Consider the following 17,625-nt stretch of genomic DNA (forward strand, 5'->3'; position numbering starts at 1 on the left):
CCTCCTCTAGACCTCATTATTACTCACTTCCCCAGAGTCATTCAGGATGCTGGGGAAGGATTCAGGAACTCCTCCAAGCAGAAATTCCCTCCAGGTGCCCTGGATGGTGAGAGGTTGGGAGTAGAGCAGAGAGAAGTTATCTTCTTATCCCAGGCCCCCAGAAGTCTAGTTCCCAGCCCTCAGGGGGCAACCAGACTCTTCCTCATGCTCCCTTTCTCCCAGTTAACGTGTGGACTCAGAAGTTGGCTCTCCCAGTCTCAAACGTATGGATTATATCCTGCCTTGTTCTTCCCAGGGCTCCCTTCTGTTCAGTGATGTGTCTTTTTGTCCTTCTGTCTGTGTGTGCCTTTCTGGGTCTTTGTCTCCTCAGCCTCATTTCACAGCTGACTGTCGCTTTAAGGGGTGCATCTTTAAGAATTCCTCTGTCCTGTACGCCTCTGCTCTCTATGGCCAGTGTCGTTCTGGCCGGGCCTGGTACATGGGCCTGGACAAGGAGGGCCGAGTCATGAAGGGAAATCGAGTCAAGAAGACCAAGGCAGCCGCCCAGTTTGTGCCCAAGCTCATGGAGGGTGAGTATGGACCCCCAGGGAAGAGGTGGACCACATGGGACGGTATTGACCTTGACATGGACATTTAGGGACACACAGCTAAGGGCCTATAAGTGTTGTAAGAGGACACATGCTATGACAGGTCAAGCCAGGAAGGCTTTGGCCTTTGGAGGTTTGGGAAGCTCTCCTTCTGTGGGTTCCCAGAGGAGGAGTGTAGGGGAAGGGAGCCCTTTCAGAGCTCTCTTGGTGCCTAACTCTCCTTCCTGCTCCTCTCTCTCCCCTTCACAGTGGCTGTGTACTGGGAGCCTTCTCTCCACAGTGTCCCTGAGACCTCCCCTTCCAGTCAACCTGCCCCCTGCCATGTAGTCCCCGGACTGGAGGCTCCCTGCCCTCATCACCACCAGAGCCTCTCTCCCAGCCCTGTTTCTGGCCCTGCTGTCACCCCTGCTGCCACACTCATGTCCTGAGCAGCCACGTCCCTCCAGGTGCTCTACCCTGAGGGAGACTAGGGGCCGGCCATGACTTCCGGGGCTGCTGAGATCCTTAGATCCTTGGGCCCGTGAAAGGGTTCAGAGAGGAGGAAGTCTGACAATGGTCCTGGCTGATCACTTCTTTCCTTCCACACTCACACCCTACAAAGCCTTTTCCCGACATGGCGCGGGTGTTCCAAAACTGCCAAAACCAGGGCGTAAATCTTCCCTACCCCAGGCTGAGCCACGTCCTGGAGCCCTTTGCCCTCTTCATGGCCACCAAGCCATAGACTTATAGGTCCACTGCAGCTCAGGATTAATTTCCTTCTTTCGCTACTCCACCTTTTGCGTTGTTCCTGACAGGTTCTGGAACACCAAACACCCCAGGCAGGGCCATTTCTGCACCCAGGGTCTGTGCTGGAACACAGCTATGCTGCCAGGCTCTGTTCTGGATCCATCAGGCTTCTGTCCTTCACCCAGATGGACCCCTGGCTTCCATCTAGAGAGAGGCTGGATTTGGGCCCTGTCCAGCTGTTGGTCTTGGCCTGAATTGGGCCAGTCTCAAATCACCACACGTTTTAACTTTCTTACCCCAGAGACACCCAGTTCCAGAGCGTGGTGCTCTAAACACATACGGAGCCATACTTCCTTCTGAATCTCAGCTCTAGGACATAGACCCCGACACTCAGCACTTCCCTCTAGGATGGAACTAGAGCCTATATAGGCATGTTATTGGTCTAGAGTAAGAGTTCGAGATCCACGCTCCCACCTTCTCTCATGATACCTCTTAAGCAAGAGCTCTGCTAAGGACCCAGCTCTGATTCACAAAGAACTAAGCTCTTCATGGATCCTCCAGAACTTCTTGTTTTCCCTAGACAATTTTCCTAAAATCTTATTCTTCCTATTGAATGCTAAACTTATTTTTTACATGCATTTTCTAGCTCCTGCAACTCAGCTGGGGTCCTTCCAGGGAACAGAGGCTGAGGAATGACAGGGGAGTTTTCTAAGGAATCACTGGCTCATAGAAGGGCAGCTAGGATGGGAAAGTGGGCAGGACCAGGGCATGACTGGAACTGTGCCTGAGTTGGGGGGACATGAACACTTGGCTACCTCAGCAGGAATTCCTTCCAGGTCCCCTTTAAAGCTGAGGTCTTTAGGGTAGTGGGTCTAGAATAAAAAAGACAAATGGGACATAGCTTTGACCCCCCTCAAATGAGGAGACAACAATTCAGCAATAAGTCCCACCCTTCTCCCCTACATGTCAGGCCAAGGAGGGTGAGGGCCTCTTGGTCTCTAGACCTCATACACCCTTCCAGCTTCTAACTGAATAGAACTTGCTTTACCTCAGCTGGGTGTTAGGTACCCAAAAAGACTGTGCTCCCAGGGGACCAGTCTCCACTCCATGCTTTCTCAATTAAAGACGATTCATACAATTGAAGTGTTGTCTGCCATCTGTGGGTAGCAGGTTTTGGCAGTCGTTCGGGGAGGAGTCAAGTCTCAGGGGCGTGGCGGGTAGGCTGGCGGCTGCCCCCCAATGACAGGTGCACATTCCTGGGCGCCTCATCACATCCCCTGCACTGGCTGTCCTGGCGGCTCACCCAGGCTGACTCACTGAACGACGCGGGTGTGCTATGACTCCAGGGGCACTGCTGCTGCTGTTCCTGCTGCTGCTGGGGGCTTTGGCGGCTCCGTTCGACCCGATTAAGCCTGGACCTCAAAGGGGCAGTGACAGGGCCAGAGGTTGTGCCCGGGCACCACGGCTTCACTCAGTTTTCTCCTCCAGGCGCCTGCGGCTCAGAGGCGTAATGCCCACACTGCCAGAAACTTTGCTGCAGCTATGATAGCTCGGTGAGGCCGGTGTGGGAGGTGGGAGACTGTGTTAAGGTCAGCATTGGTCTCAGCCTAGCGCAATTAATCAGCCTGGTGAGGGCGCACGCAGGGAGTTGAAGTCTGGCCCACTAGCCAGCTGGGGGCCCTGGCATTAGGCAGGGTGGAACCCAGGGACAACTTGAGGCGGGGTCCGAGGCGAGGCCAGGCAGGGTGTCTGATGGGCATTTAGTAGATGGGTCTTAATCGGATTAATGGACAAGCTGCGGTCGTGGCTGCTGGATGGGCCAGGATTGAGCGGGGCAGGATGGTGAACTGGCCTGTTGGCAGATCTCAAAGTGGAACAGGGGCCGATGGACAGGCCGGAGAGCGGGCCTTGAGGCGGGGTCACAGGCTGGGACAGACCTTGGTGCCGGACAGGTTCAATAAACAACAGCGGGCAGAGATTCACTCCGGCCGGGCCCGGGACTGGTAAATGCACTGGCTGACTGTACGGCCAGCAGGAAGTTTTCGAGATAGAGGCAGAACTTAAGCCAACGCAGTTTATAGGAGGTGGGCTTTGAACCCAAGTGGGTGCGACTCAGAGAAAGAGGGGAGTTTCTAGAGAGAGTTTACCCACCGAGCCCCTCATTTCTCTACACTGACATCATATCTACCCTTTAAAATTTTCGCTTCTAGAACAAGAAGGATGAGGTGATGAGCCCAAAGGTCTGCTTAGACCTGGTACGGAGAATCCGGCAGGGTGGGAAAGGGCGGGCATCCCGTTGCCTTTGCAACGTCCTCGAATGTTCCGGCCGGTAAGATTTTTCTTTTTTCTTTTTTGCATCACGACCTCAGAAAACACATTTTTAACTGAAACAGAAGCTTCAGGAAACAATACCTATCTTTAATATGGGAGCTGCATTCCATGCATTTTTCATTCTAAATTATTTTGAACACTGGTTTGGGGCCACTCATTTCATTCCAGCCCTATGAAAAGGGTCGTTAACTACAGTTTGAAAACCACTGTTTTAGACACTAGCATGCAACTCCCTCGTTTTTACAGAAAGACGAAATTGGGGTCCGATGAGAGAGAAGGGGAAATTAGTTGATAGGGTCCCAAAGAGTGCAGGTGGAGTCTTAAACAGAGCCCTGGCCTCCAGAACCACAGACCATGCCTGCGCAGCTCTCCCCCCTTGCATTGCCTTCCCGGGCTTCCTTCGCACATCCCAAGACTCCTTCCAGCCTCCAGCCCCAGACGGCCCCTCAGCCTCTGCTTCCCTAGGAGTGGACTGACTACAGGCTGAGCTGGGACTCTGAGGAGCAAGAGAGCATGGATTCACTCCGCATCACTGCGGAATCCGTGTGGCTACCAGACGTGGTGCTCCTAAACAAGTAAGGATGTTCCCAGAGTCTGGGAGGTGGGGCAGGGCTTCTGGAGGGGCGCGGCCTCCGGAGGGAGGGGCCTGATCCCAGATGAGAAGATTCTTTCCAGGCAGCAACGACGGAAAATTTGACGTTGCTCTGGACATCAACGTCATGGTGTCCTCCGAGGGCTCCGTACGCTGGCAGCCCCTGGGCATCTATCGCAGCAGCTGCAGCATCCAGGTGTCCGGGCCCCGCATGGGAAACTCAAGGCGCTCCTAGAAACCCTCACTCAGATATCCCTCCTTCATAATCCACATGACCCTCACGTCTCTCTTACCCTTCTGATTTTCCATTGAGTTTCATCTTCTCTGTCCACTTTCATTGACTTTCAGTCTTCCTCAGTGACCGCCCCCCTCCATTGTCCATGACCTCCCCGCATAACCTTCTTATTCCTCTGTGACTCCACTTCTCTGTGATCTCCCACTGGTGATCCCTGTCTCCCTGTGACCTCCCCAACTCGCCCAGCCCTGACCAGCTCTCTGGCAGCTCTAGTGACTCTCCACTCCATCCAGGTCACCTACTTCCCCTTTGACTGGCAGAACTGCACCATGGTGTTCAGTTCCTATAGCTATGACAGCTCAGAAGTCAGTCTGCAGACCGGCTTGGGTCCCGATGGGCAGGAGTGGCAGGAAGTGCCCATTCATTAAGGCACCTTTATTGGTGAGTGGGCTTGGCTCCCATGTCCATGGGCTTTACAATTTCCAGTTTCTGACAGGCTGATAAATACACTCTCTCAGTGAGTCCCTGTGGGTTCAGCAAGATAGGCATAACTGTCTATATTTTGTGGTTATGGAAATTGAGACTTGCTCAAATTTATTAGAGATGGGTTGTCCAGCCCAGGGACCATAGCTAGCCCCTTATTACATCAGTACCCACTGCTCTAGGATGTGGCAGAGAAAGCCATATCTGGGAATTCCCTGGCTCTCCAGTGATTAGGACTCCACAGTTTCACTGCTGAGGGCCCGGGTTCAGTCCCACGTTGGGGAACTAGGATCCAACAAGCAGCGCCATGACGCAGTGAGGCAAAAAAAAAAAAAAAAAAGTAAATAAAGAAAGCCGTATCTGGCACAAACAAAGACTGGTTCCACATCTGTGTCACCTTCTCTTCTCCCCCCACTCCCCCCAAGAGAATGGTCAATGGGAGATTATTCACAAGCCTTCTTGGCTAATCCAGCCTCCAGTGGATCGTAGGGGAGGGGGGGAAAGACAGCGTGAAGAAGTCACCTTGTACCTCATCATTCGCCAGAAGCCTCTCTTTTACCTGGTCAATGTCATTGCCCCATGCATCCTCATCACTCTTCTGGCCATCTTCGTCTTCTACCTGCCACCAGATGCAGGTAAGAGGGGAAGGGGCCCAGCACTCCTTCTTACCAATAGCTCAGGTTCTTGCTCTTCACCCATAATACCGGGAAAGTTTTCCTGCCAACTCAAGCCTTCATGAACTGTGCTTCAGCAATCTCACCCAGGTTTTCCTTTCAGGAAGAGCCTTTGCCTCTGCATCCAGATTTCCCCTCCAACCTCAAGCTCTACCAACCCTCTGCTGCTCACTTCTCTGCACCCAGTAACTTCTGAACTCTTCCCTTCAGAATTCTAGGATCTCATCCTTGGAACTGCCACTCCTCTGACCAACAAACTCCCAGGCTCAGCTAACGCTTCCTTTCCCTTTCCCCATTCCTGGCATCCTCCCTCCCCCCGCTTGTCAAATGCCGCCTACTAGTCCCTTAACCTCCTATGTCCCTTGGAAATAATAGCCAACATTTCTCTGGGAGACAGCACAATATGCTAACAGAGTAACCTTGGGCAAATTCCTTAATCTCTTAGTGTGCTGATGTGGAAATAGGACAGTCGTTGTCCCTCCCACACAGGACTATTTTGAGGATTAACTGAGTTAATAGAACTATGCCTGGTACTCTGTAAGCTTTGTGTAAGTGTAGGTATAGTCTTTTCTAATTTGGAGCACTTGCTATAAGATAATACAAATAATGTGTTACATATATTAACTCAGTTCTAATCTTCACAACTCTGTGAGGTAAGTACTGAATTGTCTGCCCGTTTCACAGAGGCTAAGTGAGTTTAAGTCATTCACCTGACATTACACAGAGAGAGGCAGTGTTGCTGTTCCAACCCTGCTTAGTACTAGTCTGATTCAGAGACTGATATCCTAAGCTCTCACATTCAAAACATGCTTTCCTGGGCGTTCCCTGGTAGCCTATTGGTTAGGATTCTGGGCTTTCACTGCTGTGGCCTGAAAAACAAAACAAAACCAAACAAAACAAACAAAAAACACACGCTTTCCTTCTCTCTGTAATCAAGCCCTCTCTCAGCCTAGGGAAGGAGAGTGATGCATCTCTAGAACACACTTCCACATGTAACTTCTCCTTCTTCCTGGAGCAAGGCAAATCTTGGAACCCAATATTACAGGACTAAAGTAGAACAGACCATAATAGTTACTTATTTCAATACCTTCCATGAAGTTTTCAGTGCCTGTTGTATGCCACAGTAATAACCAGTCACCTGGCATATTCTTATATACTTGGGTTCATTTTTAGATCCTTCGATTTGCTATATAGTTCTTGCTACAGGGGTTGGTCCACTCTCATTTGACAATATCTGTTGAACATCGGTAATGTGCAAGGCGCTGGGAATACGCCACTGAATAAAACAGACAAAAATCCCTGCTCTCATGGAGTTTATATTCTAGTGGGGACACAGTCAGCAAACATAATAAATAAACGCATTGGATAGTGTATTATTTTTTTTAATTAATTAATTAATTAATTTAGGCTGCATTGGGTCTTTGTTGCTGTGCGGGGGATTTCTCCAGTTGTGGTGAACAGGGCCTACTTTCGTTGAAGTGCACGGGCTTCTCACTGCGGTGGCTCCTCTTGTTGTGGAACACAGAATCTAGGCGCATGGGCTTCAGTAGTTGTGGCACGTGGGCTCAGTAGTTGTGGCTGGCGGGCTCTAGAGCACAGGCTCAGTAGTTGTGGCGCACGGGCTTAGCTGCTCTGCGGTATGTGGGATCTTCCCAGGCTTCGGCTCGAACCCACGTCCCCTGCATTGGCAGGCGGATTCCTAACCACTGTGCCACCAGGGAATTCCTAGATAGTATATAAGGAGAGGTCAATCCCTAAGAAGGAAAAATGGGAAAAGTGTTTGTGGAGGATGAGAATGGGGCTAGGGGTTGCAATTTATTTATTTATTTAAACAGTTTTATTGAGAATAGTTGATTAACAATGTTGTGTTTCATTTCTGCTGTACAGCAAAGTGACTCATTTATACATATATATATTTTTTCATATGCTTTTCCACTACGGTTTATCACAGGGGTTGCAATATAAAAATAGGATGGTCAGTGAATGCCTCACTAAAAAGGGAATGTTTGATCAATAGTCGAACAGAGACTTGAAGGAAGTGAGAGAATGACCCTGGTAGATATCTGGGGGAAGAAATTAGCAGGAGGAGTTAACAGTGAGTGCAAAAATCTCTGAGGTGGGCGTGTGCCTTGCATATTCCAGAAATAGCCAATGAAGAAATAACTGAATGAAGTAAGCAAGAGAGAAAACAGTATGAGATGTAGTCAGAGAACTAATGGGAAGGCCTTGTAGACTTCAGTATGGACTTTTATGCTAAAGGTGATGGGAAGCCACTGGAGTGTTATGATCTGATTTACATTTTAATGGGGTCAATCTGGCTGCTCTGTTGAGAACAGTCAGCAGCGGGGCAAAGGATGAAGCAAAGAGGAGGCCTTTATAATAACTCAGATCTGAGGTAATGGTGGCTTGTGCCAGGATGGTAGTGGTAGATGTGATAAGTCATCAGTTTCAGGATATATTTTGAAGGTAGAGCCAACAGGGTTTGGTATGGATTGGATATGGGATGAGATAGAGGAGAGCTGAGAATGACTCAAAGGGATTTGGCCGGAGCCACAGGAAAGATCGAGTTGTCATTTGTGAGCTGAGGAAGACTACGGCGAGAGTCGGTGGTGAGGGAATTAAGTTTTGGACATGTGAATTTCGAGATGCCTAGTGGACACCCAAATGGAGAGGTTAAGTAGGCAGGTGGATACAAGTGTGGAATTTAGGGGAATTAGTCCAGGTTGGAGGTATAAATGTAGGAGTTATTTGCATGCAGTTGGCCCTTGCAAAAGCCTGTCCTTGAGTGGGCTGGAAACACGGTCACTGATTATGCCAGGGAGATTGCTTTCTGGCAAAGCCTAATCCTTCCGCCTTCCCCTCTGTCCCCCAAGGAGGGAAGATGGGGCTCTCGACCTTTGCCCTGCTGACCCTTCCTGTGTTCCTGCTGCTGCCGGCAGACAAGGTGCCTGAGACCTCCCTGTCTGTCCCCATGATTATCAAATACCTCATGTTTACCATGGTCCTCATCACCTTTTCAGTCATCCTTAGTGTCGTAGACCTCAACCTGCACCATCGCTCACCCCACACCCAACAAATGCCCCTTTGGGTCCGTCAGGTAAGAAGATCTCCTCTCCAACCTGTGTTAACTCTCAATCCTAGTATTTGGCTTTTTGTCCAGGTATCGCTCCTCCCCCCCACCAACCTCAACCTTCCCTTTCACAGACCTGAGTGAGAACTACAACTGCCAGTAGAGTGTCAAAGTGCCAAGGTCTTTGGATGTTGAAATGTTGCCCAATTAATTTTATCCTCCCATCATTGACGTTGCGTAGATCCCAGACTCTCTTCCTCAATACTGCCCATCGTGGGTCCCAGGGGAGCGTTCTAAGGGTTAGGTACTATCAGGGTGGAAGCCCTCAGAACTTTTCTTTCCAGTCAGGATGCCTCCTAACCCACTTAAGAACTCTTGGGCTGTGTAGTTGCATTTCATCTGTGGGACACATGCACGCATGCGCAGGAATGGGCACGTGCCGTGGGGGTGGTTGGCGGCTTCCCTTCTGGTCTGAGAGCATAAGAGCCCCCTCCAATACGCCTCTTCTTCTACTCTGCAGATCTTATCCACAAACTCCCTCCGTATCTGGGTCTGAAGAGACCCAATCCTTAGAGAGACCAGAAACCGGAGCCACCTCCTATACCTCTCAGGGATTCTCCAGGAAGTGGCTGGGGTCGAGGAACAGGTGTATATTTCATCCGCAAGCCACCAAATGATTTTCTCTTCCCCAAACCCAACAGGTAGTATCTACTCCCCATCGCCCACGTAGAAGGGAGAGGGAGAACTACAGTTCCCAGGAGACTGTGCGGAGGCAGGTGTCCTAAGCTCCGGGAGGATGTCGTGGTTGAGCATCATGGGACTTGTAGTATCCCTTCTGTTGCCCACTTTGCACGGAGGTGGGAACTAAAGCATAAGGGAATAGGAGGAATTGCTGAAGGCTAGAGAGGTCGCCGCTCTCGGAGAGAACCTGAAGGGCACTCTAGCGTTTTGAAACCTGGGTGGGCGTTGGAGGAGGGAGTTGGGGCGGGGCCTAGTGCACCCGCTCAGGCCATCTTTGTGCCCTGGTCTTGGCCACACAGACTCGCCTCTTCTAGGTTGCAGCCTGAACTGCCTGCCCCGGACCTGTGGCGATTTACCGATGGTCCACACCGGGCTGTGGGCCTGCCTCCCGAGCTACGGGAGGTCGTTTCCTCAGTCAGCTACATCGCTCAACAGCTGCAGGAACAGGAGGACCACGACGCAGTGAGTCCAAAGAGGGTGGGCCAAGGCAAGGCCTGGGTGGCCTTGGCTCCACCCACAAACGTAGGCTCCGCCCCCAGCACTCGATTTGATTTCTGATTGGAAGTTTGCCTCACTTGGTCCCACCCCGTGGTTTCCCACTTGTTCTTTACTCACCTCCGTCACCCGCAGTTTCGCTCTCTGCTATTCTGTGGGCCCGCCCTTTTCTCAAAGCCAGGGTAGGAGCACCTGGGTGCGGTACAGGGCCTTGGGGCCGCCTGCACTGGGAGTCTGGAGCTCAGGAACAGTTTCCTCTTCCTACCCCCAGCTGAAGGAGGACTGGCAGTTTGTGGCCATGGTGGTGGACCGCCTCTTCCTGTGGACCTTCATCATCTTCACGAGCGTCGGGACCCTCGTCATCTTTCAGGACGCCACGTACCACTTGCCCCCTCCGGACCCCTTTCCTTGAGGACGAGAGGGCTGAGACCGAGGTCCTCGGCCAGTTGAATTGAGAGTTTGGTAGGACTCTCAAGTTCTATCCCTTTCTGCATCTTAACTCCTTCACTAGGAGTCCAATCCTCTCATCATTTCGTATCTAGGGAGGAAGCCCAAGTGGGACTGGGCAGATGGGGGCCTTGGGCCCACCTGAAATGCACTATCCGCTTATTTACTCTTTGGCTTCTTGAAGAAGCTCCATTGGATATTCACATCTAGGTTGGCAATGAATGGAACAAAGAACAAGAACTAGATTGTAAGCCTTCTGAGGGCAGGAACTATGTCTGTTCACTGTAATATCCTCAGCACCTAGCAGAGATCCTAACCTATACAGCCTGCACCTCTGGTTGAATGAACAGGGACTTGTTTTTTTCTGTAAGGAAATACACTAAGTAACAGTGTTTATGTTTGCACGTTGGGACCAGTGGTCGTTTTTTATTTGTTTTCACCTTTCTGTAGTTTATTGTATTTTGTAATATGTAATATCTTTAGGATAAAAAAAAGGTTATTTCTAAAAGGATGCATTTGTAATGAGGATAAAAAGCACATTGTAAAAACCTCAAGTTCCAGCTTTGGTGCTCAAACATTGGACAAGCTACTAAACTGCCCTGTGCCTCAGTTTCCCCATCTGTAAAATACAGCTAATAATAGTATCTGCTCCTTAGTGTGAGGATCATATGAGAAGATGAGAACAGAAGCATTATACAGTATACATTAGAGGTTACAAACGGGTGTGTTTTTTTGGCCCATATTGGTGTCCAGCAGATTTTAAAGTTTGAATTGGTTTGCTACTTCTGAAATGTGGATATTTCACAGAGAAATTTGGATTTCTGGCTTCTCTTGAAACTTTTTAAGAAGTACAGGCTAGTTCGAAGAATCCCAACAGGCTACATAAGCTGCCATAATGTCTCGAACAATGAAATGGAGGAAATCCTTTATGCATGATTCAGTCCCTATGAAGACTGTCTCTCATCTGTAGCAACCATGCTTGCAAAACAAGTTAAGCAAGGCCCCATGGAGAGAGAAGGACAGACTGAACTCTGGGGACTAGGCTCCATGTAACGGGAGCCGAGGGCAGAGATGGCCACATAAAGGGCCAGCTGAATGGATGAAAGATTGGCCACCACGGCATTGTGACTCCCTGCAACGTGTCTCATTATGACCATGCTCCCTCACCTGTTGGTGGGTGTCCGCAGGTCCTGGCATGAGTGCACTGTGGGTCAGGGCCGGTGGTGGGAGGTGGCGGCCCACGGCCCATGTGGCCCTAGGACCCCCCCCCCCACCATGGAGAATCGGCTCTGGTATGACAACCTGGGGTGCTGCCATCAATACCAAGAAAGTACCCAGAATGCGGAGGACTTCCTACTCCTGCTGCTGGGCCTTGCCGTTCTTGTCAGCATTGGGATCAGCATGGCAACTACGGTCAGCGATGGTTGGGGACCACCAGAAGTGGTGAAGAGGGCTGAGGGTGGGAACCAGCTGCAGCCTGCACCTCCATCTGCAGGAACGGTCTTGGCTGGGACGGGGGGTGAGGGTAAAGAGCCTGGCCCTCATTTTCACCCACCCCACCCCACCCCACCCCACCCCAGGTATGGCATGGGCTCCAGAATGCCTTAGAGAAGACCATCTATTGGATTAATCAGAAAAGTAAGTACGGAAGACAGGTAGGGGGCACGACGCCCCCGCTACTTCCAGGGCCCTAGAAACCCAGACCCCCAGGTTCCCAACCCTGAACTCTTCAGACAGTTGCCCAGGCCTCACAGACTCTTGCCTCTGCCAGATGAAAACTCACAGGCTTGTGAACGTTCCCCCAAACATCCTCCAGCCAAGGCCCAAGACGTCCACATCCACTGCACCCTGGACCCTGTGGAAGTGAAGATGGCCCAGCCCGCTTGCTACTCCCTGTCCTCCTAGCATCATCTCCGCAACCTTAGCCGCAGCTGCAGCCGCCACCCCTGCAGCCACCAGTGGAGGCCGAAGAACTGCAGACAATTCCCCTACAGCTGCTCAGGCTTCCGTAGGCCACATCGCAGCCACGGGATGTCACAGCTGCGACCGATGCCCTCCTTTGATCGGGAGGACCCGGACTTCTACCTGGAGGAGGAGGAGGATCTTTCCTTCCCACAACACAAGTACCTGTGGGGGTGCTGGAGAGGGCTCTACCTGCAGATGGGCCTGCCTTCCAACGTGGGCCTCTGGGGCTGTGAGGGTGGGATCCTGGCCAGCCTGCCACTACCCTGTCTCTACCAGTTGCCCGAGCTGTGCCGTATGGCCAAGTGTGTGGAGGCCAAGTCCGAGCTAAGGCTTCAGTCCTTCGGGGCCCTCTGCTCACCAACCCATATCTGGGGCAATGTGGAGGCTGACCAGTGGACCTCGTCTCCACCACCTCCCCGACGGCTGCCCCCTAAACACTTGTGGGTCCCTGGGGTAACAGCACTTACCCCTCAAGTGGTCAGCTCCCGTATGACTCCTGGGATCAGCGGCGGCCTGGCCTGGAGGGCTCTGAGACTCCATCCGTTCTGGTGCCTCGGGGCTCCACAGCGGCCCATGGACAGAGCCCCCCACCGGCCCATGGACGGAGCCTCCAAAGCTGTGCTCACAGCCAACCCAACCGCAGGCTGCACCTCTCCACGGGACACTTGACCTTCTCTCGGGATACCCACGAGGTGCGGCGCCGGGCGGCCGAATGGGCCGAGATTCTGCCCGTGCGGCGCCCTCTGGCCACCTCCACCTCCCTCACGGTGCTGGCCGAGGCCTCGTACCAGCGGGCCCCAGCTCCCAGGTCAGCGCTGTTCCTCCGCACCTCCCAGCCCCTGCCTGTCGTCCAGGCTACCGAGCACCCTCCACCCCCACCCACCTTCATGCCACTCGGGAGGATCCCGCGGGGCATTGCCAACTACCAGGTGCATGACAGCCTGGAGCTGAAGCGGCAAGTGCAGGAGAGCCAAGTGCGGGACAACTCGCTGTTACCGTCCACCTCGGCCTTGAGGCCCTCACTTCATGGGTGCCAGACTGGGCAAATGAACTGACAAGTAGCAAATGGGGCCGGGGGTGGGAGCGGGGGCAGCAGGGAATGGAGAGAGGAATAAGGTGTGCCAGAGTCCAGGAAACACTGGTGGTCTGTGGCTTGGAAGCACCACTCCTTCTACCAGCCTGGGTCCCTGCCCTTGGCTTCCTGCCATAAGAAGCCAGTGTCCCCTTCTTGGCCTGAGGGTCCCCTTGGTTTAGTGGCCACAGTCCTGCCAGCAGGCCCCTCTTGGTCCTATACCATGCACTAAGTAGGTCTGCAGCTGCAGACTCCAAACCACTGGTCTCTGGGCACCTCCTCTGTGTCTCAGCTGTCCCTGTCCCCAAAGAGCCTCGTACAAGAAGCTGCTTCCAAACTGGGGGGTTCCACATCTGGGCAGGTCCAGCTCCACGCCAAGTGAAGGGCATGAAGAAGGCTGAGGCTCTGGATTCCAGCCAGGCCTTGCACAGGGCTCTGAGGCCAAGGTCTTCCTAGTCTCAGGAGGGGCCATAGATGGAATGTGTCATTTGAACAAGTGAGTCAGCGGGTGGTGAACGAATGATTGACTGCTCGAGGGCAGGTGTGCCGGCCTACGGGCCCTGTTTGACTGTCCAGGCTCAGCTTACCTCACCCTGGTTACCAGGGAATGCCACTCTGGTTACCAGGGAGTCACCCTCCCTCACTGTGACCTCACTACCTGCCCCATTATGACCCAGCCTCTCTCCCAGTTAAAAGTGGAGGGCAGGGGCCCCAGGCAGTCCTGGGAGCCCTGGCCATGGGTGAGCGAACCTACTATGGAGCCAAGCCGTTCCCTGGCCCCATCCCCAGGAAATGCCAGGAGCAAGAAGACTCAGTTCTTCTGCTCCTGGTCAGCTTGATCTTCCTCATCGCGGGGATCCACGTGGTGACTATGGTAAGGGCAGGATCTGGGCAGCGGGGCTGGGGGAGCCCTGGGGCCTTGAAGGGGCTGAGGTGGGAGGGCTGCTGGGGTGTGGCCCCACAAGGGTTGGATTTCAGGGCTCACCCTGCTCCCGGCCTCCCCCCTCCCCTTCTTTCCTCAGCTCTGGAGGCATCTGAAGAGATTCTTGCGGGCACTTTTCAATCATCTTTTCCCCAAAGGTGAGTGGGCGCCAGCGTGAGCTCAGGGGATGTGGGCCTGTCCCCTTTCTTCTATCCCTGCCTTGATTCTCAGCCCCTCAGGAACCCAGGACCTGACCCATCTCGCCTTTCCCTGCAGACAAGCAAGCCAGCGGTGTAGGCAGCCATCGCACGCACAGGCGCTGCTCCGTGGATCCCAAGAACCTGTGCTCAAGGGTTTCTTCCCGCTTCCGCCATCGCCCACGCTTCCTGCTCGGGCACACAAACCACCTTGACTCCTGGAAAGCAGACAAAAAAGATGAGAAGGCTTCTAAGTGCTGCTGGATGCCGCCTCAGTGTGGACGGGCTGGGGCTTCCACGGAGGCTCCACGGAGACTGTGGAAGGAGCGGGTAGTGGGAACTGGGAAGGCCCCTCCTGTCACAGCCTTAAAGTCCCAAGCCAACTTTTACTCCAGGTAAGAGACATCTTCCAAGCTCCGCAGGATGAGCAAGGTGGACGTGGTTCCACTCCACCTGCCCCAAGAGAGCAAGACTAAGACCCCACACTCTGACACAGCTCAGGCCCCAGCCCGGGCCTAGACCCGCCCCCCAGTTCAGGCCACTGCGCAAGCTCCTGCTAAGGCGTAGACCTTCTCCTCAGCCCTCCCCACTGAGCACCCCCACCCCGTCAGAGACCTGCTCCCGAGACCACGCCCATGAGCACACTTCTGCCTGGGCCCAGGCTTTCTCCCTAGTGCACCCCACTGGCAACACTCCTGCCAAAGCCCACACCTTCTCCTCCACCCACCCGTCTGAGCAGGACCCATCTCAGACCCAGACTTGCTCCACGTGCCACGCCCCTGCGCACACCAGCCCGCAGGCCCAGACCCCCTCCCCATCCCTCAGCCCTGAGCACAGCCCTGCCCAGGTCCATGGCCCTGAGCATACCTCAGCCCATACACCAGCCCGGGCCCAAGCCCAGGCCCCCACACGTGCCTCAGCCCAGTCCCTGGGCCACACTTCTGTCTGCACCCTGACCCATGCTCATCTGATCTATACCCATGCCAGCACTCTGGGCCCTCCCCCACCTTCTGCCCATGCTACTACTCCTGCCCTAGCCCCTACACCGGCCCCTGTCCCGATCTCTGCCACAACCTCCGTCCCAGAGCTGGTCATGGCCCTGAGGACCACTCCAGTCCCTTCCACCACCACTACCCACATCCTAGATACTATTCTCTCTACCATGTCTGCCTTCAGCCAAGGCCTCTCCTCCGGCCGTGTGGTCTGCGATGCCCGCAGGGTAAAGCAGAAGTGATTCCATGTGTGTCCCCCTCAGAACTCTGGGTATTCCAGAAAGGACTTGGGTACCCTCTCCAGGCCCCAAGAGGGGCATGGTCTGGTGAGCTCTGGTACAGCTGAACAAACACTCAAGCAATGTAGTGGGGACAGTGCTAAGCCCTCCACAGCATCCATACTGGGTTACCTGGAGTTGGGGAATATGGAATGGAAGATCTCAAATGATGCCAAAGACAAATTTGTACAGTCCAAGACCTTCCCTTACTGCAGCTTCCTTCCTTGCAGATCTGAGAAGAGAAACACAGACCCCCAGAATCCAGTCTACCCCAGATTCCCGTACTCCAAAGATGCTGTACCTTCTCAACCTTGCTTCCATTCTCCAAACAGTGCCCAGAACTCACCATGCAACATGCCTCCACCATGCACTCTTTATCTACCGCTTGTTTCTCCCAGATCCTGGGTCCTTCATCAACACAGCAACCACCAGAAGCCCTCCACCTTAATACAACCCCCCACCTTTCCCCCAACCTCCAAGTCTTCTCAGTCCGTCCTCTCTTCCCAGGGCCCCATCCCTCCCCAGTTATCCACTACTTCCCATATCCCAAGCCAGGCCCAACCCCCTGAACTTCATGAGAGTCTAGGCCTCAACCAAGGCTCTGTCCTCCCAAGGACCCCAGGCCCTTCCAAAGTCTGCAGAGTTTCCAGAAACCCAGGCCTTACCACAAACTCAGGCATCCACAACAGTCCAGGCCTTATCCAAGACCCAGGCCTCCCCAAGAACACAGGCCTTGCTCAAGATCCAGGCCGCCACAAGCATCCTGGCTCCAATAAGGGTCCAGCCCTTACTCAATACACTGGCTTATCCCAGAGATCAGGCCTCCATAACAACTCATGCCTTATCCCAAATCCTGGCCTCCACAAGGATGCAGGGCAGCACATACCATGGACTTCTATTCCACCCAGTCAGAACTCCTGCTCTCCCAAGGCTCAGGTGGCCTTCAATGACCTGCTAACCTTCTCAGAGGTACCTGTGCTGATTGTGCTGCAATCACCCTCCCGGCGAGTAGGCAGCCAAGAAAGGGTGTACCACCCCATGGATACAGTTCCTCCAGCCTGCCAGAGTTATCGCCAGATGTCTATGCCTCCCAAAACCAGCTGGAAGCCCTACTGTCCTGGGTCAGGCACCCGGCTCGGACATGTGGTCTTTGACACTCGCCAGAGACAGTTCAGAGCAGGCAGGGACAAGTGAGAAGCTCTGTCTCCCAGGCGCCTTCACCGAGAGACATCCAACAACTCACCGGAGACCATCAAGGAGTGGGGATACCAGTGTGTGATGAGCAACTTAGCAAAAGAGGGGACAGATATGCATGAGGAATAAAGAGACAAGAGAAGTGTTCTGTGGTTGTTTGAGGACATCCACCCCAGCCCCATCCCACAGGGCCTGATGAGGACCTAAGCTATCCCTGCTTTCCCTCCATCGCTGTCTCGCTGAATCTGTCATCCCCAAGGCCCTAGAGCTTCATTGTCAATTACAGTAGCCACTAGGCAAATGCCTATAGAATGTAAATTAGTTAAAATTAAGGAAAATTAATTCTGTTAAAAATTAAGTTAAAAATTCTCTTCCTCAGGGAACGGAATTTCCCTGGCATCCAATTCTGTTCCCTGGCGGTCCAGGTGTTGGGACCTGGCGCTTTCACTGCTGTGGCTGGGGTTCCATCTCTTGTCGGGGAACTCAGACCCCGCAAGCTTCATGGTTTGGCCAAAAAAATAAAATTCTCTTCCTCAGTGCCATGACCTTTTAAGTGCTCAGTAGGCACATGGAGCCAGCGGCTACTGTATTGGATGGCACAGGTTTAGAACATTTCCATCATCA

The 17,625-nt window shown here is 53.2% G+C and overlaps 1 protein-coding gene and 2 pseudogenes across 1 annotated transcript; all 3 read left to right on the forward strand.

Moving 5' to 3' along the window:
- The first annotated feature begins 4,300 nt into the window (after window positions 1–4,300).
- On the forward strand, window positions 4,301–10,346 carry LOC149744858 (acetylcholine receptor subunit beta-like). Its single transcript, XM_089901770.1, has 6 exons — window positions 4,301–4,432; window positions 4,765–4,884; window positions 5,427–5,589; window positions 8,502–8,725; window positions 9,761–9,901; window positions 10,206–10,346. Exons 1-6 carry the CDS (start codon window positions 4,301–4,303, stop codon window positions 10,344–10,346), a joined length of 921 nt encoding a protein of 306 aa, XP_089757896.1.
- Window positions 10,347–11,113: 767 nt separating this feature from the next.
- On the forward strand, window positions 11,114–13,401 carry LOC149744859 (uncharacterized protein SPEM2-like; annotated as a pseudogene).
- A 753-nt stretch (window positions 13,402–14,154) lies between these two features.
- Window positions 14,155–17,559, forward strand: LOC149744860 (uncharacterized protein SPEM3-like; annotated as a pseudogene).
- The last annotated feature ends 66 nt before the right edge of the window (window positions 17,560–17,625 follow it).

This window comes from Delphinapterus leucas, chromosome 19 (assembly GCF_059928025.1).
Source record: "Delphinapterus leucas isolate spDelLeu-1000000601 "Yukka" chromosome 19, BTC_Dleu_Yukka2, whole genome shotgun sequence".
NCBI classification, from domain to species: Eukaryota; Metazoa; Chordata; class Mammalia; order Artiodactyla; family Monodontidae; genus Delphinapterus; species Delphinapterus leucas.

Excerpts from the sequence above, each read along its gene's own strand:
- LOC149744858 (XM_089901770.1), top strand. The coding sequence starts at position 4,301 with ATGAGAAGATTCTTTCCAGGCAGCAACGACGGAAAATTTGACGTTGCT. Across the intron at positions 4,885-5,426 it reads ATGGGCAGGAGTGGCAGGAA|CCTCCAGTGGATCGTAGGGG; the intron begins GTGCCCATTCAT and ends TGGCTAATCCAG. Across the intron at positions 5,590-8,501 it reads CTACCTGCCACCAGATGCAG|GAGGGAAGATGGGGCTCTCG; the intron begins GTAAGAGGGGAA and ends CTGTCCCCCAAG.